The sequence below is a fragment of the Homalodisca vitripennis genome, unplaced genomic scaffold (genome assembly GCF_021130785.1).
Source record: "Homalodisca vitripennis isolate AUS2020 unplaced genomic scaffold, UT_GWSS_2.1 ScUCBcl_4339;HRSCAF=10465, whole genome shotgun sequence".
NCBI classification, from domain to species: domain Eukaryota; kingdom Metazoa; phylum Arthropoda; class Insecta; order Hemiptera; family Cicadellidae; genus Homalodisca; species Homalodisca vitripennis.
Window position 1 is genome coordinate 1 of NW_025780454.1, and position 18,299 is coordinate 18,299.

Consider the following 18,299-nt stretch of genomic DNA (forward strand, 5'->3'; position numbering starts at 1 on the left):
AATAGATGTTAACTCACTTATATAACTATTACACAAATGTTGAAGATGGAGCTTGTATGGGCTACTATTATCTCAATCACTAAACTTAGAACACAAACCATTACCGAAAACTTTTATTTTTGTTTACTTATTTTATAAGGGACGTTTTTGTTTGTATGTTTTTTTTTAATGATTTTTGTACATCCCTTTGATAGATTTGTCCATGTAGTGCTAAACCAATTTGTGTTTTTTTTGTCGTTAATGGATGAAAGTGTTGTTTTGACTTTTTGTCATGTTTCTTTTTAGCTTTTTAAAAACATATATATCACTTTTTGTGATGTTGTCTGATGAAGATAGCCTTGCTATCAAAAGGCCTCACAAAAATAATAGTTTTAAGTATTGGTTTGCGTTCTAAATGTTGTGATTAAGTTATTTCACAAATTTTTTAAACGTCCACATCTCATATTTCATTGATGTCTAGAATTCCTGTAATCCTTATCTTATCGCTTACCGAGAACGATCGCTTGGTGGTTACTCGCAATCATTATGGGAATTTTAATTTGTTTTGTGTTCTCCTACAGTAGCAACTATTGCTCTATTAAACATAATAATATGATTTGTTGAATTTGTAATATTTTTAGTTCTCAAGCATTAGTGATCAGCTTTTTGAAATTTTATACTTTATTGATCAGTACTATCTCGAGGGATGTTTTATTTCGTTCATTATCATCAGTGCTGCATGATGGCTGGAGGCATTACTTGTCAGCCCCGTTATAAAACTATTTTTTATTTCCTTTTAAAGGATAGACAATTTCTGGAAAGTATAAAAAGTGATGAATTAACGAAAAAGGTATTTTTACTGAACAGTTTCAAACACCGTAGTAACATCAAGTTGAAAAGGCGAAAAGGTACAAACAAAATGTATAGTGATTGCATCGTTTGATATAACTCTATAACACTGACCTTAGCTGGGCCAAGTTCTGTCTGAAAGCTGCTCTCAAACAGAAGCATCTGAGTTGCTGGCCCGGAGTTGGCTGATGAGAGCCTCCTTGTCGTTGAGAGTGCGCTGAGCTCTCGCTCGGTATTGGTCCAACTCTGCGCGCAACTGCGTCAGCTGCTGAGTCAACGAGTCACACTCCAGCTGTTGCTGCTGCCTCGCTGACTCCACTCTTCCACACTGTCGCTCCTGAGCCTGCAGGCTGCAACATCGGAGAAATTCCACTTTTCAACACGTCTTAAATGAACCCAAAGCAAAGATTATAAATAATAATGACATTGCTTATGTTATAAGTAACTTCCAATTTGGGATTTTTGTACATTTCGAAATAGGAAATTTCATATACATCTAGTGAACAACATTTTGTGTGTAAGGCCAGTCCCAATATATTACCAGATCCACTTACTGGAAAATATTCCAGTATTGAAAGAAAAAAACATCAGATAACAGGATAACTTTGAAACAAATTTTCAGTTGTTACATTTCTTCTTCTTTACCTCGCCTTATTTCATTACACAAGAAGAGCTTTCCTTATCAAGTGGCACCATATAATTTGCTGTTCTCAATTCAATGTCTTCAGGTTGGAGGCTTTTGATGTCTTTATGAACATTTTTCATCTAGGTAGTTGAGGTCTTCACCACGTAAATATCGGGCCTCCACATTATGTGCCTGTACTATCCAAGCCTTGCTTCTGATATTTTGTCAGTTGTTACATTTATTGAATTTATGAGGGGCTGTCCAGAAAGTAATAGACATTTTGACATTACACGGCAGAGTGTTCCTACACACAACCATCCGTGGTAGATTGTGCATCGTGCCTACCGTACTTAGTATACAGTGGAGTGTTGAAATGAGTGCTGAAATTGAAAAATCCGCCAGTTATGAAAATCGATTTGTAATAAGGTTTTTGTTTGTCAAAAATCACAAACCAATTGTAATTTATATACATAAAAAAGCTTTGTTTCTCCATGACAACGCTCAAGTACTCATGACCAATTATATCCAAGATAGTTTTGGATGGGGAAGTTTTCAATCATCTGCCGTACAGCCTGGATATGGCCCCAGGCGACTACCCTACCACATGTTCCCAGTGACGAAGACGTGACTCGCTACGCAATGATTTGACACTGACACTGAAACTGCATGTCGGTGTAAACCAGTGATTGAACTCACAGGTGGCAGATTTGTACAGAGATGGTATTGAAAAAACTTGTACCACGTTATGATAATGTCCAATTTTAAATGGCGATTATGTCGAAAAAATACAATAAAAGTTTACCTTCAAAATTTAAATAAAACATTTTTATTTTCTCTTTGTAAATTTTTTATTTTAAAACGTCTGTTACTTCCTGTCCATCCGTCGTATTAACATAAAGAATATATTCTTTTTATATAAAAGAAGGACAATGGTTGTATACGGTAGAGAGTGACTCTCTTGAAGCAGTTGGACCAGAATTGCTGGATTGCTGTTGTATGAGCCTGGCCGTTTTGCTTTATTTATTATTATTAATGTAAAGAGATCTCAATTCATAATTACTAGTGTTATCACAAGAAACTAATCTTCTATTCTCATGCAAGGTTTGAACAGGATATTTCAAGCCTAAGTCAACAGTTCATTTGCCATGACCTGGGCTTGCAATGACATGTCTCGTACTACAGTATTGAACATTATGTTAATGTTCACACAAATAACTCTATTCCAATATGTCCAAAGTCTGATGGCCAATTTGAGTTGCATTTGGTATTTGATGTAGCATGACATAAACTTCACTACTACATTTCATGGATATATTTTCTATGCCAATCAGTGGCCAACTCTGTCTGATGGAAGTTCAGCTGTCACTGTGAATCTTTATAAGACAGATACGGATAATGCTTTTATCAACAGATGAACTTATCCCTGGATTTAACTGTCAACTTATATCTCAACTCCCCCAAATCCACAGCTGTACTTGTTGAAAATTCTTTTGCCAGTCAAAAACAAAAAGTCCGTTCCTTGGTAAACTGATCATTAATAAAATAAGACAAGACGGCTAAAGTTTGCTATCGACGATGGATGATTTGAATGGATAATATTATTTTAGACCTTTGTCGTCGTTATATGTTATACAAATAAAACACTACATTTTGAAGATTTAAATCTACCTTCTTCCTCAAGTGTAAACAAACCCTACGATATAACGTTAGAAAAAAACTTAAAACTAATAAGTCTGGTGAAGAACTTATCAGACGCTAAATATATTTTGACAAAAAATATTGCTGTATATAAAAAACCCAAGTGTACATCCGACTAGTGCAACAGCTTAAAGTCAGGACTGGTGAGAGTAAAACACAAGCGATGTCACTTCACAGAACAAAGAGTACTACACAAGACATGTCACACTCACAAGGGAAGGTGGAAGACTGGACACTTCTCAATCCTCAACTCGTAGGGTTCTACTTTTAAAACATTTATAAAGATGAGAATCTCAAAAATTCTATTATCCTTTCAAGATGGCTGAATCAAATAGAATTTACTAAGTCATCGTGGAAGACTTGGAGAAGATTAAGAAAAAAGACACATCAAAAAATGAATCCAATTTCTTGGTACAACTTAATGATTAAGTAAACGTTGAATTAACAAGCACTTATCAAAGCAAAGTACAACAAGGAAACCCATGATAGTATTACTTACCTCTCAGTAAGAGAGTTGTTCTGGTCTTGCAGTTGTCGGATCTGTTCCTGCAGCACTTGCACCTGTTCTCCTCCCCCGTCACAGTCTCTCTCTGCTCCTCTAGCCTGCACAGAGGACATTATTCTCTTGTTTGATAAAATCCACATTTAAAAGAATTTTAATCCACATTTTAAAAAAACCCTGCATCATAACCCTATACACTCGGAGGCCAGTATTTATAATTTGTCCTTGGAGCTCGTATAACCAGATTTTTTACTGGCCGCTGCCATTTTGTCAGAAGCACGGATTAATTTTCGCCATAATGTTATCTCAGATTCATATGTCCAGCTGTACTGGCCACGATATAAAACGTTACATAGCTCGTAAGGCCAGCACCACTAGCCACTCAACAGCAGTTATTTTCTACTAGTCTCTTTGTTTTCTAATAAATGGTGAGTACTGAAACCTATTGAGGAGTTGTTTTTAAAGTAATTCCTAGGTAAAACAGTAAATTTTAAATTAACCTATAATTCTTATCTAAACATTGACTGTGCAAATAAGAGAAATGATGCGTAGTGGGCCTATACATTAAAGTGATAGAAACCTAGACAATTTTACTAGAATAGAATGTGTGCTAACTATTCTTGACTACACATAGGTATGTATTTTTTAAAATTAATTCCGTAAAAAAATGTAAAAATAGTTTTATGTCTGAGTATAACATAACCTGTAAATGCCTACTTTATAACATTTTATTAACATATCTTTGTTAAGAATATACGAATAAAAGTTAAATTTCCCAAATATATGTTTATTTTTGTATTAGAAAGATTCATTAAAGATAAACTTTTAAATTAGTTTTTATTTCTTCTTTAAATATTTTAAATTCCCATGCAAATAATGCAGAGAATATTGAAAAATAATTCTGATCTGGAGAGGCAAACTACAAATATGGCCAGCGAGCTGTCAATGAAAGTAGCGCGGCCATCAGTACTGGCCGTATGAGTTGCAAGAACAAACTACAGCATAATTAACGCGAGCTGTCTGCAACCTTGGTGTGGCCAGCGCTGCTGTCCTTTCGAGTGCAAAGGGTTAATCCTGCAAACACCCTGAGCAATATGGTCTGCTTTCTGCCTTCATCACTACTTTCATGTTTAAAACAACTTTGACATACAGCTTGATTAGTTAGAGTCGTTACAAAAAAAACAGTGAAAAATTGCAACCATGTTAAAAGCTCATGTTAACAGACATTTGTCAGTGTCTCTACTTAAAATTTTTTGCACTGTTTACAAACTCAAAAACTATTGAGAAAGAAAAAGCTAAAATGATGATTGTAAATATATATTTGATTTTAAAATAAATAAAAAGCACAACATATATCCAGGACGTTTTGATAATTGAATTATTGTACTTCAATTTACTGATAGTATTAATTCACATAACATATTTAAAAAGTGAAATACTTCTCTAATTACTGTTTAGTAACAATAGATGTAAAATGTGTTGTTTTGATATGAGTTAAAACACTTCTAAAATAACGGAAAAATATATTTATTTACTTTGACCCGATTCAATGGCATGCCATGAGCTAAGCATAATGAACGTGTTATACGTTTATGGCAGTTAAAGGGTTAAATATCTAAATTATTAAATTATAAAAAAAATAAGAGATTTCAATCCACCCTTCTCTGTAACACCGCCTAGAATATGAGATATTTCGTAAGGCCCCCAAAATTTAAGTCCTGGGTACACCACTAGCACTATCCAATAATTTAACATACATTTTTGTTCCCTCTATCTTTAAAAACAAAAAAATGTTTTAAGAAACCAAAATGCAAAAGACAATTCTGGTTTTTTTTTTAATTATTGAACGATGGGAAGAAACAACAATTTCTATTTAAAATATACTTTTAAAAATACTTGTAATTTCACAAACTTTTTAATTTTCAAAAACATATTTGTACTGTAAAATACAATAGAAAGGTACACATGAAAAATGCAGAACAGAATAAAGCTAGGTGTCTATCACAAATGGTTTGCTGTTTTTTATAGAGAGAAAAAAACCATTTATAAGAATTTAAATGCCCTTTTATAAGAACACCTTGACGACAGAACACCATGAAATAAATGCAACATTGAGACCAAAATATTGAAAACTTAAAAGTTTGGGCAGAATAATTCGAATAATGTTTACTTTAGCCACGTTATCTAAAACTTACTTAAAATACAATTCTTTCATTTCTAACAGAGTTTTTAGGTGACCACACACCATAAATTGCACAGAAATTATTAAATTGTTTTAATTTTAGATTATTTTAAAATTAATCTATCGATTTACGGGGCCTACAGGAATTGGGTTTTTTTGATGGGGAGGATGACAAACTAAAGGGGGATAATTATAATTATACGAGGAGGGGATAACAGGGTTGTCAACATTCACATGAGAATTTTAGCAAAAAGAATAGGCGGTCTACCAAATGAATTTAAAAGTAATTTAAGTTTGTTGGTACTTTTTTATGTTTTCCATCATTTTAGCCACAGTTTCTACCTCCATGGTGAAGATTATTCATAGTTTTTCCTTCGTTTATTTCCTGTTCTTTTAGTCCTGGTTACTAATTTGCACAGCTTCTTAGGGCGTCTCGACATTGCTTATGCTAATTGGTTAGATTTTTATTGCGTAATCATATACAGAAATAGTCTTTGTTTCCCTTGTGGTACTAGTGAGTGTTGTTTATCTACACATGCAATGTACAAGTTTGTGTCTTGAGTGCACTTGAAATTATACAACTATTACTATTCCGAACGGATAGAAAAAATGATGTTTCCTTTTACTTTGTAATGGGAATTAAAATTTTCTGTGCACCTTCATTATCGGCTATTACCGTGCTACATAGAATAACGTGGTTAGGTGAGTTTGTAACATTATTAGCTCCCAAGCATTAGAGATCAGCCTTTTGAAGTTTTACAGTTTACTGATCGGTACTATCTCAAGCGATGTTTTTCGTTTGTCAACATCAGTGCAGGGCAGCACCAAGTTGCTGCTTCGTATTTTAATTTAATTTTTGAGCATTTATCTATTGAAAAAAACAGCAAATATTGTGAAGTGGCTAAATAAACGTTTACCAATAATTCTATAAAGGAATATATTTTAAGATTATTTCAAAAGTTTTTCTGGGACCTTACTGTCTCTTGTCCGCAACCAGAGTGTGATGTTGATGTTGGAGAGAACTCAGCTGGGACATGACAGCCTTCATCTCATCTTGCAGGTTGAGTCGAACTGTCTCTGCATTGCTGAGTTCTGCTTTCAGAGTCTCTGCTTCTGCAATTCCATTGTTAACGGATAAAATAATAGTTAAAATGATAACAAAGTCAGCGCAATGCTATTCAAGAGAGATAATTTATCCATATGATTATAAATTTACAAATTAGTGACATTTGGATCTTATATGATTGGTGAAACTCGGTCAATGCATCAACTTACCGCAATGTCATCAACACTCGAATCACAATGTAACCAAACAGTATTATGATTATTATTAAATACCCAACAGGGCGTTCTTAAACTTGACCCTTGTACATCTGTCTGTACGATAACTCTTGATGGAAAAGTCCTAGACAACTGAAACTTGTTTAACACACGTTACTCTTGATCGAAGGAAGAACCCTGTTAATTTTAGGATCAAAAGGTCAAATGGCAGCCCGTCTTTCAGTCTGTACAATAACCATTTTGTTACATTTTTCTGTCAGGTTCTTTGACTGTTGTAATGGTTTTTTATTATCATAGCAATTTTTTTTCATAGCTCTTAGGACAAGAAGCTTAGAAAATTACACCTAGCCCTAAAAGGACCTTTGTACTACTTCAGGAGTGACAGGATATTTTGGATGGGTAAGGTTGGGGGTAGGGGCCGCCTCCTGTCGAGATTCGTGAGAAAAAGTTTAGAGCACTAATCTCAAGTCATGTCTCTTCGGAAGAAGGAGAAGCCAGCTCTGAACCAGGCTCTCTAGTCAAAGCAGGCAGGGGGTGGCACACCCTTATTTCTAGGCTGGCAAGAACCTTTGACTCTTAGGGAAAGAACCCCACGAACTCCAACAGTCATCTCCCGCAATAGACTAGATCTATTGAATTACCTTTGCGCCCCAGAATCTCAACATTTACGGTTAGCGATGTGCCACTCCTGGACATCCATAAGGTTGCCCAGATTTAAGTAGCACATTGAATTTTCCTGTACCCAGTGTGGGTTTGACTGGAAGATATAAACCTGCCAGAAGTGAACCCCCCTGAGGAGATTATAGCACATAGGCCAAATAAAGTGATTATATTGTTTAAATCTTTCAGGACCAACCATGTCATTTATCACCGGTCCAAACTTACACGAGAAGGACCGCCATGCGACCTATCGCTGGTTTTAACTTACACGAGTAAGACCAGCCATGGGATCTATCACTGGTTTTAACATACACAAAAAAGACGAGTCGAGAGGTCTATCACCAGTAGACTTCTATCATTTTTTTGTAATATATTCATGATTTACAAGTCACAACAACATTACTTTTGTATTCCTTATGTATCCCTTTACTCATAATTATAATTTTTGAAGGTGTTTGTTTGGAAGAAGAGCAGGAAGAAGTCCAGAATAGTCTGCACAAATTGCAAAGAGGGTTGCCATCCTTTTTGACTGACAAAACACAAATGTAAATAGACCTATTGCAAAGAATTCTGGCCGTTTTTAAAATACTGTATGTAGTTTCAAGTTCTAAAACTGAATAAAAGTGTGTTTATTTCATCTGAAAGGCAGTCTCATATTCATGCAGATATGTTTTCAGCTTTGTTTTCTAAGTAGGTCAGACAATAGATAACAATTTATGTTTGCACATTCTGTACACTGAATAGTGTAAATTGATTGAAATAGATAATTAATTATTAAAATTGTAAACCTCTGTAATGTTTTGTCTGTAATAATGGTACAAAGTTCGTTTTAACAAATATATCTAATTGGATTATGTACTCAAAGATTTTTATTTTTATTCGAAAACTAGAGCTTTAAAATTTCGGTACTTTTATACAAAATTCAAGTAAAACCAACATTTAAAATCCTGTCTACAATATTTTTTTAATTTAATGTTTTTTTTATGATAAAAATTAAATTTTCAGACACAAAATTTATTTTATATATATATATATATATATATAATTTTGTATAGGCCAAATATTTATTTTTTAGTACAATATATTATAGGTAAAATATTACACCTAAAACCAGACCTTTGAAATAAATAATTATAGAGATGATTATTTTCCCAAAAGCATACAACATCCATGTAGGTACACAGTTTTTGGAACATGGACCAAAATATTTAAAAAACACTTTTTTACACATAGAATTTTAGCTTGGTCCAAGGGTTAACCAACAAAGCTAAATTTGAGTACCAATTTTTTAATACTGCTCCAATTCTATTAAATATCATCTTTTGTTGTAAGTGTTAACAAAAGATGTAAATTACCCCACAATCCTTTAAATCTCATTCAACTCCTACATATAGAACACTTAACCCGCTCAGTACCCGCAGCTCTGGTGATCATTAATCTTGATCCAATTACTAAATAGTTCATGTAGCTATGTTTACATACATTATCATCCATTATATAAATATTCAATAACAAAATGTTGTTAATTTATTACCACATTCACATCGGCATAAGTCTACACTTTCCGGTGACACATGGTACAATTTTAGTTGAGACTCCACTTGATTTTACCAAGCGTAATATATTTTCAGAACATATATTTTCAAAAGTTTTTTAATAATTTAATTGGGAATTGAAGTGGAGAGTATATTTTAGAATTATCACAATAAAGAGTATCATTAAGTACGAGACACCATTGGCTCAGGCCCCATACAAACTATATTGGCTGTACAGTTATTTCTTGTGTACGGCAATTAGTGCTGAGTTCTCCCATTACTCATACTTAAACAGTTGTTTCATTTTTTTGTGTGCAGATTTCAGCTGCAGTCATTGTCTTCTACGCTATTGCACCAATTTTAGGGGGAAGATCTTTAGATTTATCATGTTTTTGAGGTTTATTCAATAATTCAGTATTGGCCTAACTGAATATAACCAGTTTTCACAGATGACTCAGAATGACAGTTAAAAAGTAAACACTGTATATGTTGGCACTCCCTAATAGAACACAATCTAGTAGTTCCGTCAATTTCTCCTAGAGTGCTCTAGTGCTGACATATTAAAACTATCAGATGTCCAAGTTCACCATTTTCATGAGTCGTTGTTTGTGACTCAGTTCGTAATATGAAAAGATATTAACAAATTTAACAATGCAGCGAATGTGTTAATCCTTTCACATGTAGTTGTAAAAATATTATGTACGATAGTACTGATGTCCTAAGCGTCATTTTCTTACCCAAATAAAAACAGTTGTGACATTCCATAACACATCATATTATGTTTTACTAATTTTATATAAACTAAGTTTTCATAAATCCTTTGTACTTTCATTAAAACTTAAGATTTCTATAACAAAATTAATAAGAGACAAAGCAGAATGTTTCTCTATTGAGAAAAAATTAGGCAAGAATACAACAGGAGTGAAATATTGTCAAAAATTTGTGTTTCTAGAGGTAATGTGTTTACTGTTTTGAAGAAAGCAGTGGCCAACTGTTCATATCTAACCACAACTGTACACAATTCCCCTGTAAAAGCTGGTTACATAGATGGAAAGTACAATATAACTTAAAAATTAATTTAAATTGTTTAGAAAAAGGATGTTTTTGGTATCCCCCATCTAGCTACATCAAAGCCAAAAAGAAATAGCACAGCCACCTACCTTTCTCAGCAGCTCGTGTTCGATGCAGCAGCAAAGACAACTCATTGTTCAGCACTCTCACTTCGTTCTTCAACATCTGCTTCTCCGCCTCCAGTTGACCTTGGCTGTTGTCTTCAACTGCATTGTCAGTTTTGCTTCCATCCGTCTGGTGAACATGAGTTGTTCTATACAAAAATGAAAAGTAATTTTATTCTTACTTATTTGCATCGGAATGGATAGAATACTAACCTAAATATGTGGTTAGGCGGAGAGTTCAACTGAAACCTATGAGCAGACTACAGTTCCGTTTCTCCATTGGTTAGTAACATTTGAGACATTCATTTTGTTTACTCAACTGAATTGCTTGTGAATTGTGTGTGATAACCACAAACAAATTCATAATGAAAATGGACAACATACACATACATGACAAACTTCATTAAAAATTTCCATAAGTTTAAAGGTCAGTAGTTTATAATATAGCTACTGATAAACTTCGTTACAAAAAAATGTGTGCAAGATGGGTGTCAAAACGGTTAACGGAAGAGCATAAAGCAAAGCGTATGGCACATTCTTTTCCCTTTTGGAGCACTATCAAAAGGATGGTGATGAGTAACACTATAATTGTAAATTAAAATATCAAAACTTATGAAACAGAACAAAATTTTAAAATTGAGCCGTGAATAAAATTTTGTCCTGCAAGAAGTTGTTAGTGTGATAGAGGTAAAGTCAGAAACCTAAAGGACATTGTGTTTGGAAAATGATGACATGTTGAAAGAAACAGTTACAGTTAACTGGTTTAACAGTCAAGAGTTCTTTCATGATGGGATCTAAAAGCTGGTGCCACGACTAGAAAAATGTTTAAATGTTCATGGTGAATATATAGAGAAGTACATAAATATGTTCATCATTTATTCGTGATACAATGTAAGTTCATAGATAAAGTTTCCCTTGATCCATTACAAAATGGTTCTTACTTAAAAAATAACCGTTGTATGTAACATTTTCCGGCTTGTATTTAAGTATTTAATTATTTACTCGACGTATTCCCACTCATTCAAGTATTTACCTACTTACCTGAGTGGCAGGTTTGGAGTTGTCATTGAGGAACTCAATAAGTTTATCTTCCTCTTGAGACTGATTGACCATGACAGGAGCTGACTTGACTAGTGGCAGAGACTTCTTCACCGGTGTAGGTGGCGGTGTTAACTTGTGCCTTCAACAAGAAATCCAATTGCTTTTTGTTTGATCGTTGGGTAAGTTAGACACTTCTAGGAAATCACAATCATTGATGTTTTCATGAAGTAAAGTAAACAATGTGTTTTACCCCTATTTTCTTTTAGGGGTAAACATTGAAAAACATGTGTTTACTGATCTAACCTGGAGCTGGCATAGAAACTCTGTGTATTACCAAGCTGTATTTTAGGACAACCATTCATATATTTCAATAGTGAAAGAATTGTAGTTAATACATGGTGTAACACAAATAGCAGTTTGCAGCAGAGGATTACATTATTTGATTAGTTTCATATTTTGAATAATTAGGCTATTTTTTAGTTTATTTCCTCATTTCAACACCTGAATTCATCTAATATATATGTTCACTTTGTACTATATTTCAATAGTAAAAAATTAAGTTGAAACAGTAAATCTAGAAAACTAACGTGGAAATGGGACCTCAAATATTGACATCATGGTACTTCTGGTATTATCCGGAGGCCACTAAAATTCTTTTAACAAATTTTCATACCGGGGATCTAAAAAACTATTAGAAAGAACAGACTGTATTTGAATTATTGTGAAAATTAAATGTCATTAAATCGATCGGTTTCTTGTTTTCTGCCTCCTAAAAGGAAGAGATGTTGGCGAGAAGTAGGCCTCTCTGTCCCTATCTAATTCTTGTTATTACACAATATAAGTAGGTATAGATTAGGTTATCATAAATATGTTACTAGTAGTACCAAAGTTAAAGATGACCTTTATGAGATCTCACGTGATCTAAGTTCCAGATCGTCCTACTTTTCCAACGTCAGATCACATTGTACGATCAGGCACGTGATCTGAGGTTGGGAAATTACTGATCAGAAATGCCACTGGCCATCAGTGCGGGCTTCGGTGGCGCCACCTTCCACTTCTGGCCAAAAAAGAAAAACATTCCTTGAAATAGTACCTAAATTCCAGTTCAAGCGCTCGTAAACGTAAACGTCAACTTCAACTTTTTATATTTATAATATATATGTATGTGCTATAGCCTCATACAAATAAAAGATAGGGACAGACTGGCCTCCTTCTTTCATAATCATGTAAACGTTTTTAGGTCCTTGATAAGAAAAACTATTAAAAAAATAGTAGCCTCTGGATAATTCCAAAATAAGGACAGCATTTCTAAAACAAATCAAAACAAATAACAGTAGCATTTCTGGAGATGAATTTTTAGGTAAAATGTTCAGTAATTCTTCTTTTTTTAAGAGCTACGACAGAACTTAATTTTCTAATTTAGTTGCTTTTAAGATAAACAGTTTGACTTCCAAGTAGTATGAGTTTAATATTGATTAATCTAACTTTGGAAGTGTGAAAGTGTTAACTTTTTAAACAGGAAATTCCTCTTAAATTTCTATATGTGCTGAGCCAAAAGTAAGAATTTACTTGGCAGTATTAAATATATTGAGTACCTTCTCAGGACTGGGCTGGGATCAGTAGTAACTTCAGTTAACCTTGTTTCCTCCAAAGGTTTTACAGTTTTCTTTTTCTGCAGTTTGTCAGCTGCATTTTGGTCTATTTTTATCAATAACTGCTCAGCCTTGTCAGCAAACCCAGATATCCATGACATTTCTGAAATATTTACACATAGTTCATAGATTTAAAAATACCTATTTTAAGACTTAAGACTACATAGAATTATGGACTTATTGGCTAACCTTAAAGTTCATTCTTGAAAAGTTGAATGAACACAAGAAACGTACATATAGTCATGTTAGTTTAACTTGCTTCAATTTCCTGAAGTAGTTAGCATAATTTGAAAAAAGAGATTGCAAAGAGATTTTTTATATTTATTTTGACAAGATACAAAAAAATGCAGTGAACATCATCAAAGATAAATTGCTACCAGTGCATTAATATTATCAGGATAATTGTCAACATAAAATAAACACAAGCCAAGAAATAAATTTAAAATCAGCACCAGTTAGTTGTTTTAAAATATTCCAAAATGGCTGTCACATTTACCCGCTTATAAACTCACAGATCTGTTCCCTTCTCTTCAGATTATCTCTTCAGGGTATCTATGGGATTAACAGTCCACACAGCAAATCATGAGTTTCAAGTTTATTGACGTATTCTGCTCATCCTCCTGAACAAAACTATATATGGTTTTAGGGTTTGGAAATCACCAATAACTTTGTTTTTTAATAATTGTAAATGTAAATTAGTGGTTATATTTGTGTAATCTATGATTTTCAGTTATCTGCTTCCGATAGCTTATCTGAGTGTTCTGTAGTAAAAAGAGTTTAGTTCTGTAGAATCTACTGGTCCGTTCAGTCTATATAACAATGGTGTCTACTCGTATTACTCAATCGCGGCTTGTTAACTCTATTCCAGTTAATTAGTTTTGAAAGTTCTTTTACGTGATTGATTGCGGATTACGTGAGCAGTTAAAATATTTTGAAATTAATTTATTCCTTTTTAATTGGTCATTGTGTTTTTTTTTTCCTAGTGAGATTATAAGTTTTGTTGTGTAATTTTTAAATCAAGAAAAGCTATTTTTTTGTGATCGGAAGTTACCACGAGGTATGTAAGTACATAGTACGCACATACAAAGTTATGGTTACATTATTTTTGCTTATTTATTAAACTTATGTTTGTTTTTTATACTATTGGTTGGTTTGTTGAAAGTTTGATTCAATCTGTGTGTATTATTTTCAGTTTTAGGTTAACTACACTGGAGACGAGATTCGTGTTATTAACCTATTGCTATTGTCCTTCCAAACTAACTAAACAATATAAGGTTTTAGGGTATTAAAATGACAAATAATGGAATTTAGAACATTTAAAGTGGAATTACTTTTCTTGCAAGATAGTAGGAAGTTATGGTTAGGTGAATTTACAATATTTGTGATTTTTCCAAATTGTGTTTCCTATAAAGCAGTAATGGTTAGAGACATTCGTGATCTGAAATTTAGAATTTTATTTTTTACTGATAGATACTACCTCATAGGATGTTCTTTGTATGTCACTATCCATCCCGCTGATGGCCGAAGGCACTTGTGTCAGGCTGATATAAACTTTTATTCTTAGAAAGTCTAAAGTAAGAAAAATGTCTTTTATTTGGGTCAAATTCCCTCGATTTCAATGTTATTCTTATTTTACGTATCCAAAGATGGCATAATGGCTGACATCAGCAGCAACCAATAGAAGGTTGACTTACGATCATAACAAGACCATGTGACGCACAAAGAACAATGAAATATTACTCTGTGTGAGAAAAGTAGTTCCACTTTTAATGTTATATAACTTTGTTATTTGTTATTTCCACCCATTGAAACCTTGTATTGTTTTGTTCAGGAGGATGATAGCAATATGTTAATAGCACAAAACTCATATTTTGCCTGGTCGGCTGTTAACTTCACAATTACCGATCTTAGTTTAAGGTTGTTTAAGTAGTTGTTCCTAAATCCTATATTTAACATATTTTTACATGAAGATGAGCAGAAACAAATCAAAGCATTTATTTGTTAGTAAACAATACAACACAAATGTCAATATTGCATGATAGGGTTTATGATACAAGAACAATAGACAAAATACAGTAAATTATGACAAATATGTATGAAATTACGAGACAAAATACGTTAAAATTTAAATAATGAGGATAGACTTTAATAAGTGGCCTACACTCATTATTTGATTGTTTTTATGAAATGTATTGATTGTTTCTATCAAATTAATAATTCAATATTACAATTTATTTAATCAACGTATTGATAAATTATAATAATGTCTACAATAAACAACAAGCAATATTTAATTTTTAGAGATTTCAAAAATAGCGATGAGTGTGAGATTGAATGTTCTTAGCGAGCAGTCATAGAAATTGAGGAGTGGAATACCGGTAGACTGTCTTTGTAATTGTTTGTACTGCACAGAAGTGCGCCTGACAGGTAAGAATCCTTTCCTCCATTTCACAAAAGCGGTTGATCACAGCTATCCGGACAAGCTGTAAGTATTAAATGTAAAGCATTTCGGGTAGGGTCCAATAAGCGGACCCGGTTTTTTATATCGAAATTGGCAAACGATATTACTTAATCATAACCATCGATATAATCAATCGATACTGATTAATTATTTTTAACAATTAACTTATTGTTATTATTAAATAATCTATATGAACAGCTGTAAACACTTTTAAATAATACAATTAAGGTAATATTTTAAATTTCACATAAGTAACATTGTGTATTAAAAATGGCTGTCAATCTTAGGAAGCTTCACGAAATTGCTTTAAAAGACGATAAAAACATGTTTTTTTATGGCTTCAGAATGTTGGGTTAGTACCTAAGAATCCATTATGTGATATTTGTGGAAAGGTAACAAATGTAACTGTCAGAGGAGCTAACATGGTCGTCTTCAGATGCAAAAAAGAAGGTAATGGTAAAGGTTATTTGTTACATCATTAAATTCACATTTTAATTTAAAACATATGATTGTTATTACTTTTATATCGATTGATAGTCTATGATTCGATATGCGAATATTAGGTATCGATGATTATATTCTTCGATATAAAAAACCGCTTATTGGACCCTACCCAGCATTTCTAACATGTGGTCAAGGTCGAAGTTGGTTTTGTTATTTTTAATGCTACTGTTGTAATTTTTCTATTTTAATGTGTTGTTCATGTATAATCATTCTTGTTGTACGATTATTATATAATATCAAAGTTGGATAATATACCAAATCATTTGATAATGACTATTGAATAATAAGTGTAGGTCGCTTATTAGTCTTGCCATGAGTATCAACTCATGCCATTAACCCTTTGAACCCCAGGCGACGAAATATCGTCGCCGAGAAGATATGCGAAGATCCCCGCGGCGACGATGTATCGTCGCCAATGAAGTTGCGAGAATCCCCGGGCGACGTAATTTCGTCGCCATGGTATATGCGTTTAATACATATTTATTTGAAATCGTAAAATACTTATTTTATGAGTATTAATACATATTTATATGTATTTTATTAAAATACTAATTTTTTTATTTATTTATTTACTAATTTATTTATTTAGGTAATATCAGTGATTTTTGTGTTGTACGCCTAGAGGTTTTTACAAGTCGCATACTTTTATATAAAAATTCAAAAAAAGTTTATTTTTAGAGATATCAATATAATTTTTTTTGTACATACACAAAACTAAATTTAGAAAAATAAAATGTGGGTGCCTATAGTAAAAATATTTCTTATTGTTTAATTAAAAAATCTTAAAATCAATTTTTTTGCCTAAAAATCTATATACATAACTTATATTTTAAAATTATTTTAATGCTGTTAAACATTTTTTTATACTTCAGACTAATCTTTTTCTGTGTATAAAATTTCATTCTGGACATTTTGGTGTGTAATACAAGAAAATAGCATAAAAAATAGCAAAAGTATTAATTTTTTACAAACAGTATGCAAAACAGCTGTTTCTGCTCAGGGGATTCTCCGTAGTTCTTAGGTCAAATGATTTTGGTACATTTTTTCCACCATCAATATTTTGGTCTGGGGTTCAAAGGGTTAACTTCCCCATACCAAAATAATAACAACCAGATATTTCAAGAAATCAAGATACTCAATGAAATTGGATTAAAATAATTTTGTAAGCTATTTTTCTAGAAATTTTTTCTTAAGTTCTGTAATTGGTGCATATTTTTAATGTGAGCATATTTTTGATATTGTTAAGTGGCAAAATTGAATAATCTAGATTTAAGTGCATGGCAGAACTGGTGCCCAAAACTGTATGTTTACTGCTGATTATTTCTTACCTTCCTTGTGAAGGAGACTGGAAACAGAAACTAAACAATACAGATCCTTTTGTGTTAACTATTTTAATCATTATAACATTCCAACGATATATAACAACATACCGGTACTGAGTATTCGATCATTCTATTTTTGATATGTATTATTGCATTTTAACTTATTTTAGAAACTTTTGAAGCTGATTTTTGTAATAAACCACAAAATCTTAGAAATTAGATAACCCCTTCACTGAACATCAACGTCAACTCTAAGCAGACTCACCGTCCCTGTCAAAACAGTGTCTACGGAGGGAGAATTAAATTCCCACAGCATGAACAAAATATGTCCTTTCATTCCTCCAAAACGAAATAAAAATGTTCTTCAAACATGTACGTTTAGCTTATACAACTAATGTCTTCACTAACGAAACAGGAATGTTTATATATTTATTTATTCTACAGCTTTTTATCTACAATTTTTGTAGCCTTGTGATTCCTCCAATAGAGCAATACTACTATTCTGCATATAAAATACACATATAATATCTAGTTGGGAAATGTTATGATTATATTAGAATAATATTATCTCGTAAGTTATTTAATGTAAATATTGAGGCTAAAATTCATGTAATTGTTTTCAGGTGTGACTGATTGTTTAACACGTATTATATAAATAACAAAATTAAAAAAGACAAAACAGGCCAAAGCAATGAACTATTTAGAGAAAATTTATAATGTGAGCTTGATAAATTAGAATTATTTAGAGAAAATGTCAACAACAGTAGACCTTGCGCCCCTTGCGGACAGGGCTCTGATTGGTCGAGAGGGGGTCACGTGATCCAAGATGGCGG

General features: G+C 32.7%; 1 protein-coding gene across 1 annotated transcript; it reads right to left on the bottom strand.

Annotated features, from left to right (window-relative positions):
- Positions 1–982: 982 nt before the first annotated feature.
- On the bottom strand, positions 983–17,725 carry LOC124372911 (golgin-84-like; the record flags this gene model as incomplete). The annotated part of the gene is made up of 8 exons (XM_046831321.1): positions 17,575–17,725; positions 13,123–13,282; positions 11,528–11,666; positions 10,472–10,616; positions 6,813–6,948; positions 3,651–3,754; positions 2,055–2,109; positions 983–1,178 (listed from the first exon to the last, which is right to left on the bottom strand). Coding segments are annotated over exons 2-8 (933 nt in total), but the record flags the coding sequence as incomplete, so codon positions are not given.
- Positions 17,726–18,299: the final 574 nt, after the last annotated feature.